The sequence below is a fragment of the Manacus candei genome, unplaced genomic scaffold, assembly GCF_025592945.1.
Source record: "Manacus candei isolate 608988 ecotype Guabito, Panama unplaced genomic scaffold, ASM2559294v1 h1tg000018l, whole genome shotgun sequence".
NCBI classification, from domain to species: domain Eukaryota; kingdom Metazoa; phylum Chordata; class Aves; order Passeriformes; family Pipridae; genus Manacus; species Manacus candei.
Window position 1 is genome coordinate 16,506,062 of NW_026138066.1, and position 17,186 is coordinate 16,523,247.

A 17,186-nucleotide genomic window follows, 5' to 3' on the forward strand; every position below is an offset into this window, starting at 1 on the left:
GATCTGTTCATAAGTAGGAAGAGCCTTCATTTGGATGCAGATAGCATTTGAGTCAGGACAACCCTTAAGAGCTGAATTGGCTAGGATTCACTGCATGGGACTTGAAATCAGATTATATACAAACTCAGTGGAAATACTGTTTTAGTGGAGCTGGAGGAGATCCCAGATGAATAACAATCAGATGCCATTTCAACCCTTGCTCTTGGACAGCTGTCTCTTTTGTATGTGCTGGGAAACATTAAAAAGTTTGGAAACAGTATTCATGTGGTGCCTTATTGCAGTTCTAGGGCATTCTCTGGCCTTCTCACTGTACAGAAGTGCTAACAGTTTAGTAAGACCAGTGTTTGGCATTCAGAAGAGCGATGCTAAAGGACTGTGTGTAGCCAGCCAGGGTACATTCTGTTTCAATCAAACCCGTTCTGCCTTGAGAAAACTTAAAGGACAAAGGATGATTAGATGTAGAACTGATGCCTACACAAGCAAGTAGGTGGTCAAAGACATTGCAAGCTTTATTTACTCTTTTCTGGCTAGCATATTGATAGAAGTTATTATATGTTTCATCTGAAAAGGTTAAGAATTCCACAGAGGCCTCCAAACTCCTCCCTTATATTCTGTACCTCAGACTCTATGCAGAGGTCTCCGTGTACATCATTGGAAACCTTTCAATCTTCTGGAATCCTTCCAGTTTTTTTGCTTATATGGAATCTCCTAGTACATATGTTTTTGCTTTTGTTTATCTGTGGGATAACTTCTCATATGGTTAACCTTTGCTAGAACCTCTGACCATGTCTCAGAACTGTTGATAAGGGGATTGCATGGAAACATTGCCATGGGACCCATGCAATTCTCCAGTGGAGCTGACAAACTGATCCTAGAGTAGGAAATATCACAAAGTTCATTGAATATATCAGTAATTTGTTTTCATTTTAATCACATAGCTACAGAGTGAAAAAAAATTATAAAATTCATGTCATTTGCCTGACTATTTTATAAGACCAGAATCCTGCTTCTCCTGATATCAAGGGCTGACATTCCCATTAAACTTGTTGTTCAAATAGGAGTTACAAGTCTCTAAACCAGATCCATCCATGCATAGGCTATGGAAATGCTATTGATAGCAATAAATTTAGAGTAGGGTTGTATTTTGCTTTAAGTGTCTTTTTAAATGATTCTTTTCCACAAAATCCAGTCTCCCCTTGGTACTTCAATTTCACTATGACAAAAATTCACCCTGGGTTTGACTACTGAATATTTTTTAAATAGCTTTATATCTTGAAAACACACAGACCAGCAAGGCATTTTCAACTGCGTAAACAGTGAAAGCCAATTGCTCCAGACGGCCCCTCAACAACCTGAAACATGCAATGGAGTCCTGACCAACAGTTACATCCTATGGCTGAAGCAGCAAAAAACCTCCTTTTTTTTTCTCTATTGATGCTTTTATACAATTCAGCACTGTTTTGCAAAGGGGCTTGAGCTGTCCTATGGCAGTAATCACTACGAAATCTCAATAAATGCTAAAAAAGCATGGCCCATTCAAGTGCAGCCTAACCATGAGACTCCAATCTGTAATGCAACCTGTTTTACAAGATGAGAAGTTATGTTTCCAGCCAACTAAGAATGGGTGACTGGAAGTGAATGTGGGAATAGAATCCAAGTCCTGCTATCATAAGACCTAATGAGAAAGACAGGCTCTTCCACTTAAGTTATTTCAAGAGCAGTACTTTGGCAAGGAAAAATATTGCTATTCTAAGACCTTGCAGGTTCCAAAATAGCATCCTGCTGGAACATCCCAACATACTCTTCCTTTGAGACTTGTCTGTGCTGGGTCAAAACTAGCAATATGATCTTCACTGTCTTAAGACTGTATAGTGTAGACACAAGTGGGAAAATTGTTAAGGTAGTGGCTGCTCCTAGAGGTACAGGAATTAAAGTGCCTAGTAGCTGAGGACATGGAAATGGGCCTGAAACTTCTTATATATTACAGTTATCCTGGTAAACTACTTTGAAAAAAAAAAAAGAGATGGTGATCTTCAACATGTCTAAAAAGGTGGGAGGATTCAGTTGTTCTGCACAAAGGTGCAAAGCCCAATAACACCAAGATGGGCAGGAGTGTTGCTCTGCTGGAGGGTAGGAAGGCTCTGCAGAGGGATCTGAACAGGCTGGATCGATGGGCCAAGCCAGTGGTATGAAGTTCAACAAGGTGAAGTGCTGGGTCCTGCACTTGTGTCACAACAATCCCAGGCAGTGCTACACGCTGAGGTCAGAGTGACTGGAAAGCTGCCCAGTGGAAAAGGACCTGGGAGTGCCATCTGAACATGAGCCAGCAGTGTGCCCGGTTTATTTTTTACTAAAACCTTATTTTTATGAGGTTGTTTTTCATGTAAGAAGCTTCATGTCTCTTCACAACACCTTTTCTACAGCTCTGGGATCTCTTCATGCGCTACACACTTTTATACAGAACAGTTGCTGCCAAGAGTGGAATATCCCCTATCACACAGCCTCCAAGGCTAAACTAGAGTCTAGGCAGAATGTGTTCACCACAAGAACCAAGATTTCAACAGCTCCTAGTGCTAAAGTAACCACAGATGCAGATACTGCCACTGCTGTTGCCTATTCCCAAAATGGGAAGTATTGTCACATCCCAGCATCTGGGGTCTGAAACCATCCCTGCTGTAGCTTCACAGCCAAAGTGTGAAAGCACAAATAGCACTGCCAGCTTATGCTGAGCCTCATGGTGTCAGCTTATGCTACAGCCCTGTTGGCACAAGGGTACTGAAGCAAACTTGTTAACTCTCATTTGTTAGAGGAGATTGCCCAGCTGTAAGTAGCACAGAGTTCAGAAGGTCTGCATCAGCCATTCTTGTTTCAGGAGCAAAAACATAATCGGTCCCACAACTCCTCACTCTGATTTCTAATAATTGTTTGTGAAACTTTCCTGAAATATCTCTGCAGAAATCGGGCTCCTGTAATACAGGAAAATCTCTCATGTTTATGTTTCCACAACCACACATTATATACATTTTTTTTCTCCAAAGAAATGAAACAAAGGACTCCAGCACATGATGGGAAACTCAAAGCTTTATTAAGTAGAGAACAGTAGTGGGTTTGTAAGTCTTAACTTTAGCAAGTTAAGAATCCCCAAAAGGCACAAGCTAAGCTGGAATAAGGCCCTACAGAGAGATCCAGTATTTGAGACAGACATAAGTAGCTGATTTAATTCCAGATGAGCTGTACAAATGGCTGCAGGTGCAGGCTGTATAGGTTCGATAGTCATCACTGACTGAAGCACTGCTCTTTTGGCCAAGTACATATATGAGTGTTAGCTGACATTTCTATCTCAGTTCTGAGACAGGATGTAGATGACCAATTAGTGTATGCAAGACATGAGGCTGAGAAGTGATACCTTCTCCATTTTTGAGGTGATTTTTTTCCCAGTGCTGCTGCACCAGACAGACTATAAAATAATCCAGCTCCTGGGTCTAAAACTAATCTAAGCTGTCATCCTCTTGATAAATTGATTTGATGGTACATTGTATGTTCTACTAGTTATAAATCTCAGGAATTATTGAACAGTTCAGATGGGGAAAGGGAACAACTTTCACAGATTTTCCAAATCTTAGAATACCTCATTAATTCCACCTGTTCTTCTGCAACTTTGGCAAGGTCAGAAGTTTATGAAGCCTCAAGAAACTGTGAAATCTCTTCTTAACTCAAAATCAAATATCTGTGATGGTCATGTGCCGAGCATTAAAGTTGCATCCTCTCCCCCTTTGCATTGGTGCCCAATGGTACTTTCCTTCCAGGACAATTAGATATGCAAATTTAACTGCTCTTGGTGTCAGCCAGCTGCTGTGTCCACAAGCAGCCTTGAATGCTTCCTGCTTTCCATATGTCAAGGCCCTGGTGGAAGCACATGGGTGTGTGTGGAAGGGAAATGGGGAAATTAAATTTCCCCTGAAAGTGGTGACTATTGCTATCTGTCCCTTGAGGCATTAGAGTCAACTCTGCAACTGGTTCTACACTTTTCTTCTGCTCTCCTTCCCACAGCAGAAGCAGCTCGGCTCTGAAGCACCAGGGAATAGCAAAGTTAGCCTTGTGTATGCAACCAAGCAGCCTACATCCAGTTCTGCATTCCTGATTTCCCTTGTGTCCTTGCCTGTTAGGAAACCCCTCCACTTTCAGTTGTGGGTGTCATTGATGCAACAGCCCCAAGCACCTACAGGTGTGGTAGTAACTGGTTTTCCACAGCCAAGGCCCCAAACCCAGAGCCTGAAGCCGCCTTCTGCAAGCCAAGCCATGATCTTCCTCACTGCATTCAACTGCACTCCTCGTGTTAGACTGTTTTATGTCAAGCCTCAACAGCAGAGCCAGAGCAGCTCAGCACTAGGCAGCTGGATCTACCCCACAGACCATCTCGGTAATCTTTGGTGAGTATGCAGAATAAAACCACAGCTTACACTGAGTGCATCAGCCCAGCGTGGTAGGAACGAGCTTTTGAGCTTGTCTTTAGAAACTGGTGCAATTCACTGTCATGATGTGCTGGCATCCAGAGCTGCCTGCAAGTGCCCAGAACTGCAGGGGTACGAGCAGCACATCTGGCCATGCATTGCTGTGCAGGGACGGGTCTACAGAACACGGTTGCTAAGGTGCGTGAAGAGCTCAGGGCTGAGCCATTTCTGTTTATACAGCTAATTTGCATGTTTATGGGATTCTGAATTACTCAACATCACTCCTTCATTTAGCTTTGTGTCATATGACCAGTGCTGGGGGATACTTGAATTTTAGCCTCTGGAAAATTCCAGGGCTTTCTTCCTGCACTAAGGGGCTAAACGTGAGTTGCATGAGTGAGAAGCCAGTAAGAAGTGCAAGCCTGATTAAAACAAGATTTAATACTCAGTCATAACAAAAATCCTTTTACCGAGTCCAATTCTGACACTTATTCAAAAAATAAAAATAATTTATTCTTACTGAGGAAGAGACCTAAATTCCTTTTATGTCTCACAGTCACAGTAATTACGAAAGGGGTTGCCAATTCCACTAACACAAGCCTCAGCTTTTTTATAGTGTTCATACGTATTGGCCCAAAATAGGAGAGAAGAAAAAAGGTGTTTGCTATGCTAGCAGAGCATTCAGGAAGAGTGCTAGTTCTGGATCCCTTTAGGAGGACCACATGCTCATTGGTATTAGGCTGACAAACTATAATTATTATATGAGGTACTGGAGGGGATTTGGAGAATGCTTATCACTGTAATTAAAAGTGAGCTTTTGCCAGCTATTTCCATTTTAGGTAGTTATAAATCTATTATTTGAACAAAGAAGAAAGGGCCTTTGCATAGTACAAAACGAAGAGGTATGGAAAGATGTTTCAAAGCTACAGAAGGTCACTATCAGCATACATTTGCAGACATGTAATTATTCCATTACATATATAACCTTTAAAAGAAATGATGATATTGAAGATAGTTGGAAGAGAGGGATACTGTCCTGGAAAGGTCACACATTATCTTGGAAAAATAGTTTTGTATTAATATACCATCTTTCCAGTAAGTAATTAATTGATACAGCTTCTGTTTATGGTAATTATTTAACTTAAATTATTTCAGGAACTTACACAAACTCCCCCTCACACATGCTTTGGATTTACATAGCAGCTTCCTAGTTGTGATATCTGAAGTATAGTTTTGGCTACAACTTATTAAACCTCTGCTCACTGCCAGTGAGTGTTGCATGTGTCACTAGAGGGTCCCCTCCACATGACTAGAGGTGCACATACACTTAGAATATCAGATTGCTCTTTTATACAGTAGCTGTTTCTTCTGAATGCCACTACTCAGCCTGTTAGCAAGTCAAAGCTAATGATGTTGTGACTTGTCTAGCACAGTAAGTCATCAACTGTTTCCACCACTGACAGAGGATCTAAACAAGGCTGATGGTACACACTGAACTGCTGCACAGTCCAATATACAGTGTTTCCTTCCATCGTGGCCACTCTGCCTCCTTGCTCTGAGTGCCTACGAAGCACCAATCCAATTAGCAGACAGCCATGCTCTGTGTGGCTGATGCTTCTCTGGAATAGAGAGATTCAATTTAAATGGACTCCCAGTTGACCTGTGATTCAAAGACATTTCAGGAGAGGCAGGTCCCCTCTAGCAGCTAATGACAAACTCTCTTCCACCCGGGAAGTTTCTTCCTGGAAATCAATTAGCAAGTACAATCATCTCCCTCATCCCTGCTCCTACTATGCCTTAGGAAAGAAATTAATAGCAAGAAGAGAAGCTTCAGAGTGAATCACTTCCACTGGGCACATAGGAGAGCATGAGAAGCACCCCCATAAACCCAAAGAGTATTTCATCAACTAGTAATTCCATGAGAGACACCAACATGGCAACATCAGAGATACAAGCATGGCTCTACAGAAAGCTTTTGGCAATGCTAGCTTCTCCCAGGCCATCCACATGGCTCAAATTGGAATGTTTTGTTCCATGCAAGTTGAGTACTATTTCCAAATCCCTTCAGACTGCTGCCTTTTAAGAAGGCACTGCATGTGTATGCAATGCATTATGGTTACTAATTTAAGGATACAACTTTCTTTGTACAGTAGATTCTTGATCTAAGGTTTCCTCCTGTGTACAGTGTCTGTCACTTAGACTGTCTCTGGCTGTAATAGAGTTAGTCCACAGCTAACTGAGAGTGAGTGTATCATCCTTAGTTTACCTTATGTAAGTTATTTCATCCCATTGTAGGTGAAGCACCAAGAACCATTAAATTGCACAAAATAATGCCCCACTTAAGCACGAGGAGGGCTGGAAGTGGGTACAAAAACTGATCCGAGTTTTCGGATCATCTTTCAGCTGTCAGAAGGAGATATCTGTCAGACTGGACCCAGTATGGACTATCCCCGTGCAGCTGATTCCTGAGTATATCCCATTCCTTCTTCCATTCTTGCCCATTTCTAGCACATAGGGAAAATCTGGCTCTTAGCCCAACCACTCCTGGTGGACTTGATAAATGGATGAGATTTCCTTCAAATGCTTTTGGGTAACAAAATGGACTTGTCAGCAGCAATTTTCACTGAACATGGTGAATCCACAGGTGACATCTTTCTGCCAAGTAGCCTGTCACCAAGAGAAAACAGCGTGTCTAAGTCTGTGGCAGAGGAGCAGACCCTACTGAGCCAGAACACAAGAGACCATGGTTCATTTTCACCATCTCCCAGACACATTGCTGACTCTGACCCTAAGCCAAAGAATGCCACCTTACATTAAAGAGAGTCTATCACTGTGTGCTCAGACCTTCTTTAGGACACATCCACACTCATCTTTCTGTTGATCATGTTCTTTGTACTGAAATTGGTGCAAAACACCACAATTTCTTTCCAAAATCCATGCACTCATCTGCCAGTCATGCCCACACTTCCCCCGAGAATTTCTTCAAGGTGAGAGTGAAGATGTACAGGAGAAATGCCTACCACTTTTATGGACTAAAGTAAGCTGAGAAACCAACTGTTCAGGAAGATATGGCATTAATATCTCCATCCCTAGAAGCAGATGGTGATAAATGAATGGCATATTTGACATATCTGTTATAGTCGCCCAACGAGCTAACCAAAAAAAGATCAGATCACAGCAGCATTGGCCCAGATCTTCTTCCTCCAACACAGGAAATTCCATTTCCCCAGCACGGTGCCTTGTGCTTATTCTTCCAAGCTGTGCTGTTCTGAAGAACACGCAGTAGCTCAAAGACACACATTTGCGTCAGTGTGTCACATTGGATTTTCACTTTCCAAACAGTAGTGTATGCATATGGTATTTTATGCTAGCAAGGGCAATTTGTTTTAAGATATTTTATAGGAGCTCTAAAATTAACATATCCCAGTGAAAAAATGTAAATACTCTGTCAATGGGAATTCCATCTTCATCCCATCCCCTAGCACTAAAAAAAGGAATTTATAGTAATGCTATATGAAGGATGTATGACTTAAAATGAATTTGTACCAAGAAACAAGATGATGATTAAGCAGGCACTAAGTAGGTTTTAGAGGATGAGCGCTGATCTTTTGATAATCAAATTTATAGAGAAACATCATGGCAGAAGACATTCTCTCCAATACTCATGAGATGTTCAAGGCAAGCCAAGTTCCTGGCTACCAGACATATTTGATTTTTCATTTCTGGCAGGTAACTCAGGTTGGGATTGTAGTAGTTACTGGAAATGTAAAATAACATGACATTTTCAGTCTCATTGCACTCCTACACTTCAGTATCTTGGCTAATAAGCCTCTTGCCCCTTAACACAGGAGATCTCAGTCAGTCACATTTGTGAATCTGGTTTGTATAGCTGTTTTTCAGAGATAGCCAACATCAGATGTTCAAGAGGGAAGAGTAAAAAACAGTCACAGTAGACAGCTATAGGACTCCCATAAAAGCTGCTTTCTAATGCTGATAAGTTTGAGTCCTATACACTGGCTTTTCTCCAAAGAATTTCTTCAAGGTAAGAGTGAGTAAAAGTAAGAGTACAGGAGAAATGCTTGCCATTTATATGGACTAAAGTAAACTGAGAAACCAACTGTTCAGGAAGACATGGCATTAACTATTGTAACAGGATAATCTTTAAAGTGTTCAGTTCCTCTCTGAATCTTGTCAAATTCTTTCCCTCAACAGTATCCCATAACAATGAGGAGGCCATCAGACTTACAAGGAGTTAAAGAACTTGAATTACAGAAATTACCTTGAATTTATTTTTAATCATGTATGGCTTCTTTGCAATATAAACTCTGCCCATACTCAACTGCCTCCAAAACAGCCCTTCAATTGAGATGAGCAATAGAAAGTTTTAGTGGAGGTATTTTGGAGTGAAGAGTGAAGAACCAGGGGAGAAACAGCTAGTTGCTAGAAGGTACTCTTTTGGAAACACTGCCTCTTTGAGATCTTACTCCAACTCTCAGTTCCAGGTTGACTGGAGTCAAAAATAGATCTATCACAGAAGGGGGATGATAGAAGGAGTAAGGTCTGCAGCTAACCTTAGCTAGGTTGTGTCACATTAGCTTTGCAGAGGTAACATTAAGCTGTAATTTTGGGGGAGTCAGAAGACGGTGCAACTGGCCTTTCATAAATTTCTCATTGCTGAATAGTTCCTGTTTGTGGTTCTCCAGTACTCATTTTAAGAAAGATAACAGCCAGTAAAACTTAATCTGAGATGAGTTCAGTTCTCCTTTGACTCTCTCTGCCTTTAATCTTCCCCTACTAGGCCATGATTTTCTGTGACTCCATCTGTTCTCTTGGCAGCTATCCAAAAAAACGCAAGATAGAGACAAGTAGCAAAAGACTCCAGGAAAGCTGAGATATCCAGGGCTACAAACAATGACTTCTGATCAAAGCCTCTAGCTTTTCTTCAAAAAGTGGAGTTTTAAAGGGAAGGCTGCGTGAGTTGGACTATTTATTTACTGATGGAACATTGCTTGAGGGATCACCTTTCAGCATTGTCAGATTTCTAAGAACTTGCTGTGTGTTTGGGCCAAGGGCAAGGCTACAGAACACACAGGCCAGTAGGGCTCAAGGACCGGGATACAGGGGTTAGTTAAGTACTGGCAGTTGGGAAAGCCAGTGATCTTCATCTAGGGTTCATGCCAGCAATCCTACAGAGCTGACCAGGGCGGCAGTCACCGTGGGATGCACGGGTGTTGCAGCATGACAGAGAGAAACACGCGCTGTGTACCCGTAGTGAGAGCAATTTTCATTCTGTCTTGTTTTGGCATTTCTTGTAGTCTAAAATCATTCATGCAGAAAAACACATAGCTGCTCTTTATCTTTGGGAACAGGCCACACAGGGTATTTGTTTAATTAAAGCTGACTGCTGGAGAGCAGGGAGCACCACCGTTTTCCATATGGTGTCTGGGTTGGGGGTTTGCTTTTGTGGGGGTGCAGGAGAAGAAAAACAGGTTAGACTTGTTTACCATAGTGCAGCTCTCAGCAGACAGGCATCTCTATTTCAAGACAGCTATCATCAGTGCTAAACTAGTGGGCACTGATGCTTAGGGTGGGCAATGCAGATCATAAAGCCCCACTTTATGGCACTTGTCCAAAGGGAAGATACAGCACTAAGGCAATTTTAGGGAAGTTTGCTCTCCTTTGGCCCTGTGATGTGCAAGCTAGGTAGCTACAGAGACTTTCAACTTTTGCAGCTCAACTCTTGTTCCCTCTACAACACCTGTTTTTAAGAAAAGAGAAGCTTAGCCCCATGGGATCCATGGCTGTAAAAAGCAGCATTAGTCAGGGGGCCCCTTTGCAGCACAGTCCAACTTTCTGAGAAGGCGGAAAGGTAGAGCTAACTCCTGAGCTGACTAGACAGCTTGTGCTAGCCAGGAGGTTTGGCACAAGGCTCTCTAAAGTTCATCACAGCAGGAATTGCTGTGGCTGGACAGTTAATTCACAGATACCCCTATTGAGGCTGCAGGCAGCTGGCTGGAGGATACCTCTTGTCAGGAGCAATGTTGAGGACAACTGAATAAAATTCAGTCAGCTGTTTTCTCTCTGAGGAGAGGGGGCTAATGTTTCAATTGACAGCATGGGCCAAGCTTTCTCTGCATTTAAGATAGGTCTGGACTGTCAAATCCTTGCCTCCGGAGCGTGCGTCCCAGCTAGATGGAGCAAAGCACTGACAGGCTCAGGCTGTTCCCAGTCCTTCTTTTGCATCTACGCTTGCCCTTGTCCTCTGCTGCTCCTCCACACACTGGTCTCATAGTGCTGGCAAGATGTACCTCAGCATGCCTCCTCCTCTCTGCTAGCCTCTTCCTCTTTTGTACCACCCAGCTCCACCCACCCAGAACACCTTTTTTCTTGCTGGTTTTCCCTTCCAAGCTTTCATCAGAGTCCAGTCCAAGGCATAGTAATTTGTTTATTTCTAAAGCAATAAATTGGAAACGGAACAGATCAGCAGTATCCTGACAGATGGGGAGAAATTGTCACCACAATCACCTGCCTGATCTGCCTGTGATAGTGTTTGTTTAATTTCCGTATCTGCAAGGGTTTACAAGTCTGAGGAAGGGAAGGCAGAGGACACAGAGGAATAAACAGGCAAAAAAAGCAAGCCCTGGACCTACCCTTTTAATCAGTAGACTATTGCCACCTACCTGAAGCATTTTAAAAGAAACAAAATTATGGATCAGCACCCCAAAGTAATGAGTCTGAATCTAGTGTTACTGAAGTCACATTGCCTTCCTCCCCGTTTTTCAAAGGCAAGAACAAACCTTATGCTTTCTAGTGTTGAACTCCTCAGGGGCCTCATATTCAAGTTTTATGTAGGCTTTCTGACTTATGAAGTAAGATTTGTTTAAAAACAAAATGAAAAGAAAACACAGAAAGGAAAAAAAAAAACAACCCACCACGAAAAGTCTTACACTGACTTCTGACAGATACTAAATATCTCAAGATTCACTTTAAATCTGCAAAGGTTGATGATACCACAGGGGAATGAAATCCAGGTAGCCACCAGCCATTACAACCCTGACAGGCCCTCTTGAATCACATCAACAAAACCAACATCTTACCTGAAGACTTCATAGTGTTAAGAAGACAGTTGCTTTCCTGGGGTACTTACTTGAGGCTTAGAAGTGGTAGTAAGGCCCTAGGACACTTACCTTTTGCACCCAGATGAGAGCTGCTTTGTTCTGCCAACAATTAATACAGACTCTTCAGGGTGGGAATAAGTCCACTTCTTCCATAGCAAGTTAACCCTGCTCCTTTATGGGTACTGTGCTGCAAAAGCGAGGTCATGGATTTGCAAAATATCAGATACATGCAGGATCAAGAGATGGAAAGGAGAAAAATGAACAAGGGTAGTCTTCAAGGTGAAACCCATTCCCTGTGGTGCATGTCTGGGTTGCAGAAAAGAGAAGGAGAAGCAGGCTGTAAAAGAAGAATGTAAACAGCCCCAGAGCTCCCAACTGCTCTTAGGCATTTGGGGAATTTGGATTTAATAGGAATAAAGAAATCTCCTTCCCTGCACCCAGTCAGGGGAAGAGCTTTCAGCACAGTTTTGGAATACCCATTTACACCTCATATATTTACTTCCATCAGGCAGTATCTGCTCTTCACCACCTCCCTGGTGGCTTCTCCATGGGAGTCCTGGCCCCCAGAAGGGGACACAAGGATCCCAAATGGCCTGGAGACAGATTTCTGCCTGTGAGCATGATCAACATCTGGTAGTGGCATGTAAAGGGCACAATTACTTCAGAGATCTTGAGATTTCAGAGGTTCAAGATGACTCTGTTCTGGGCAGAAAATACCCATGGCTGGTGTTAAGGACATATGAGAACCAGAATCAACAACTGACTGTGCAGCTGCAGTGCTCAGAACATGCTGATTCTCTGAAGAGATTTTGTGAAATGTTTTTTTCTTAAAACACCCACAAGAGACTGAACCTAAAGTCCTGAAGCTTCACCCCACTCTTCCTTTCACTGTTTCCACTTTACTTTGCTTTGTGTTTCTACCATGATAATTAACTAGCAAGGCATTTCATCTATATACAGGCTTCTATTTTGCATTTTTTTGTATATCCTTATTCCTTCCTCTTTTCCCCTATGTTTTCCCGCCCTCTTGTTTGCTTTCTTCATGTGTAATTAGGAATTGAAGTGGTGCATCTGCTGTTCGAATAAAAGCAGAGAACAGTGTAAAGTTAGGGAAATGTTTAGATTAGAAATGGCTGAAATTTGGGGTGTTTGTCTTCTGGAAGATTCCATTTGGTAGCTGGTGAGGGGTCTAGAGCACAAGTTTTATGAGGAGCGACTACAGGAGCTGGAAGTTTTTAGCCTGAGGAAAAGGAGGCTCAAGGGGAACCTTATTCCTGAAAGGAGGTTGTAGCCAAGTGGATGTTGGTCTCTCCTCCTAAGTAACAAGCAATAAGACAAGAGGAAATGGCCTCAAGTTGCCCAGGGAAGGTTGAGATTGGATATTAAGAAAAATTTCTTCATTGAAAAGGTGGTCAGGCATTGGAATGAGCTGCCCAGGGAAGTGGTGCAGTGACCATCCCTGGAGGTAATTGAAAGACATGTAGATGTGGTGCTTAGGGATGTGGTTTAGTGGTGGCCGTGGCAGTGCTGGAATAATGGTTGGACTCAATGATCTTAAGTGTCTTTTTCAACGTAAATGATTCCATGATTCTGTGATTTAAAAGTACGTTGTTACTTTTTTCTGGAAATAGGCCCCTTTTTTTTATCCCTGTCAGATCTTGTATAGATGAGAGTAGGAAATGCCAACATATAATACTTTTGAAATGAAGAATTCACCTCAGAATGGATACCAGCTGTTGCTGAATCAGCTGAGAGCCTTGTGCATTGCCACACTGCAGCTGACGATGTCTGTGACTCCAGGGCTGCTTTTAGGAGCTGACTGCCTTGGCACAGGTGCTCCACACTGCATGGACTAGCCAGCTCCCAGCTTTGCTGCTTTGGGATCTGGGCAGGGTGGAAAACTTGATAGCCCCTCTCCAAGAGGCTACTCGTATGGCATAGCTGCACTAGAGATGTGAGAGGTGGAGGCATGGCCCTCCAGCAGCTTGCCAGAAAGTCCAAGCAAACCCCTGTAAATTTGAAGAATCTTTTTTAAACCCTAGAGGTTTTCACCAGTTAGTTTAAATTTGATGAATCAGTTTTTTTATACGAAACCAAAATTTTATCAGAAAAGTCTTGACAGATTCTAGCTGGAAGCAGTGTGAGAGGATGTAGGAGCTGGAGTACTTGTGTGAGCCTGCTTGAACATAGACTCAAATGTGATTTGCCCACTTGCTTCAGTGAAAAGACAACACAAGTAATTTTTGGGCACATCAGTCAGATAGCTGCATGCCACCTGAGAAGTTTAAATTGGAAACAACGTAGTGAGAACCAACAATAACCAGACTGGCCAGAGGGAAGGGGTGTGAACTGGGTAGTTTCAGAAGTGGAAGGCCAAGGAGATGAAGTTGACACATCACACAAACATGTCCTCTCTTTTCCAGTAGGTTATATGTCACAGGCAGAGACTGAGGGCATGGTTAGAGGTCAGTGAGGTAAAGCTAATGCTTTTGTCTTCCCCTTGCTGTGCTGCTCCTGACAGTCCTGTTGTTTCTAGGGAACGATTCCTTTTGAGAAGCCATTGTAGCCAAGGAAGTGGAAGAATTAAGCAGTTTGTTTTATTAAACAAGCTGGGAAAAGTATCATCCTTGTCTGTAATTTAGGTATCTTTGTGGCTATGTCTATCAGATTTTGAAAAAGACAAAGGTGATAAGATTCACATTTCAAAGTGATGGAAAGTGTGGCAGGGCCTTTGGAAGAATCTGAGACCCCCAAGACAAGCCAGGAGACTTAGCTGTACTGCTTATGTCTGGGTTAGAAGCTGCAAAAATATTTTTAAAAGGAGATGACTGCATTTGAACCCTGGGTCTCCACAGTAGCACTGAGAGCTCTAAATGGTGTTCCGCTGACTTGGAGACAGGGTGCTTTTATGCTACTTGAGGATTCAGCCTGCTTTGTCTCCCCTGCTTTTCTTCTTCTCTTTTCATTTTCTTTTCCATTCCCCTAGTACTTTCCCCCCTTAGCACTGAGACTCTTTTTAGTGACTCCTTTTCATGGGTGAAGGTCAGCATGTTCAAAATTGGCTGATGATATATGCTGAAGGGCCTCCCTGGAGCTCTCTTCAAAGGATCTAATTTTTGGAGGTGATGAGCAGCTCTTACTGGTTCCAATGCCATGATAAGTGCCCAACACCCAGGAAAACCAGGCTGCTTACAAATGCTTTCAGGTAATGGACCCCAAGAACAAGTCATTCGAGATTAGTGAGCAGTTTTGGAAGTTTGGTCTAGGTGTTGAAAACTTTATATTATTTGAAGGTAGCCAAGTACTTGCTTGACATAAGTACTTAGAATTGTTGAGCTGCAAGTTGAATTTTATCTGAACTATATGGCTGTATTGTGTAAGTCAAGGAGAGATTGTAGGGAAACTTGAAGGTAACAGTCTGAACATTAATAATAGTTAGAATAGACACAGCTGTAGCTTAAATATTACTTACAAATTAATAGATGGAGTGGACAGCCCATAGGTCATGGATATATGAACTGTAGAAAACATATTATATTGACTACAGAACTGACCAAAACCCCCACTGAAACTGATGTAAGGAGGAAATGAAGATGAGCACAAGACAACCACTTGGCAACAAAATACCAAACCAATGCAGGGTGTGAAAACCCCAGACTCTAATAATGCTGTTGGTCCAGACTGTCACATGAGGGATGGGGAGTTTAGGTTGTAAGGATATCATTGTCCAGGCATTTCTTTGCTTGGGGGCCCTCTTTTGAGACACCAAGCTTGAGCTACCAAATACCATAATTGATCTCTTCCAATAAACCTACCTAATGGAGTTGATAGCCTAGTGTCAAAAATTTCTGTAGCACTAGGATTTCTTACTTTGGATGAATTCCTTTGTCTTTCTTATCTAGTAAACCCATTTTTAGTCTTCTGTTTTCCTGTTTTGCTTAAGTTTGCCACTTCTTATGGTTTTGCTTTTCTCTGCTATGATCTCTTCCTCCTTGTCATGGTCTGAGCCCCTCTACTTGTGCTTGTCCTGTCAGTTTTCCACTACTGTTCCTGGTAATGTCCAGTGATGATGTGCTAAGGCAATTTCTCTGCTCTAGGGAGGTTTCAGGAAAATTATCTGCAGAGGTAATTTAGCCACTCTCAAGTAAAAATCAACTACTTTGCATTACAATGTATAGAAACATATCTAAGAGCATATTTCTGTTGCAAAAGAAATAAAAGTTAGAGACAGATAAAACCATTTTTCATGAGGTGTATGGGATCATGAGACAGGTACTGGTAGAAGGAAAACTTTTTATTTGGGCACTTTTGTCCCATTCTCTATGGCTTGACATCAACAGCAGGACAGGTAAGGTAAGGGAGATGAAGATAGATGGAAATAGAATTTCCAACCAGCCGCCTTCTCCCTGCTCCCCAGCACCTTGGAGTACAAAATATTAATGTAATAATTAGATTACTCTTTCAGCATCACTGGGGTTCGCTGTCCCCTTGGAACAGCTCTGAAAAAGACATTCTCCCTTGAGTTTTCTGCTAAATGAACTGAACACTGACCTACTATGGTTTGTTTTTTCTTACAGGAATGAAACTGTTTTACACCAGTTCTGTTGCCCAGCAGCTGACGCGGAGCAGAAGCCTTCATCTCCAGACTCCTCACCAAGGTGGGAAATTGCTGCCAGCCAGACCTTTATTTTTCCTACTTCCTTATCATCCATTACTAATCTTCTTGCCCCAGACAAAACTCACGTATTATACATGCCAATCCTCCACCATCATCCCTTATGTCCCATGTCCCCAGCACTGCTGTCTGTCTCTTTTCACTCCCAGAGATTACTGTTTGTACTGTTGTGTAATTGCTTGCAAACCCTCTCTGGCCTCCACTCTCACACACCCATTCACTTTCAAAAAGGTATTTTCAACCTCTCTTCAAACATCTGCTTCCATCAATCCACATTCACACTTGTACCTTTTCTTACCCTTCTGTGTCACAGGGACACTGACATACACATGCTTCACTCTTCTCCTTCAAATTAGCTACCCCACACTGTAAGGTTCCTGGACACAGTATTGATCCATAACCTCTAAGCTACAGCAAAAGTCACCAAACTCAGGGTTCTGTCTCTCACCCTGAGACAGGGAAGGGGGAGCAGTTTTACATGTGTTGAAATGGTCTGAGCTTGCCAGCAGAGAACAATTATAGACAGGTACTATTAACTATCACCAACTTGTATCCAGTCCAGCCAGGTGTGGGGACACCAGCAATTCTCGTAGCCCTCCCCCATCAGTGAGAGACATCAGTGCCAAGAGCAAGGGGTCCAAGGAGCTTCAAAAGTACTTGAGATGCATGTACTGCATATAGCTTCTGTGCTTGGCCTTGTCCTTCTGTTCTTGCCATGTCCTTCTCTTCTCACAACTTCCCACACTTCCATCTTACAGATCATCTCCTTTTTCTCAGCCCTCATCACCATTCTGTCAACAGCAAAGAGTTTTCTCTTTAAAGATTTCTCTCATCACACTGCTAGACTTTTACATCTGACCTTTGGTAAGAAGCCTGAGTTACTAGGGAGGGCTCTGAACTGGGCAGAGTGAGGCTACAGCATTAGTGAGGCTACAGCATTTT

The 17,186-nt window shown here is 42.5% G+C and overlaps 1 protein-coding gene across 5 annotated transcripts in view; it reads left to right on the forward strand.

Moving 5' to 3' along the window:
• IQSEC3 (IQ motif and Sec7 domain ArfGEF 3) overlaps positions 1-17,186 on the forward strand; it is a 100,462-nt gene that overhangs the window by 27,073 nt on the left and 56,203 nt on the right. For all 5 annotated transcript variants that reach the window (XM_051784898.1, XM_051784901.1, XM_051784900.1 and 2 more), the window contains one exon: positions 16,147-16,227. In XM_051784898.1, coding sequence (XP_051640858.1) covers positions 16,147-16,227 — 81 coding nt within the window. Of the gene's footprint in view, positions 1-16,146; positions 16,228-17,186 lie in introns of those variants that run through there.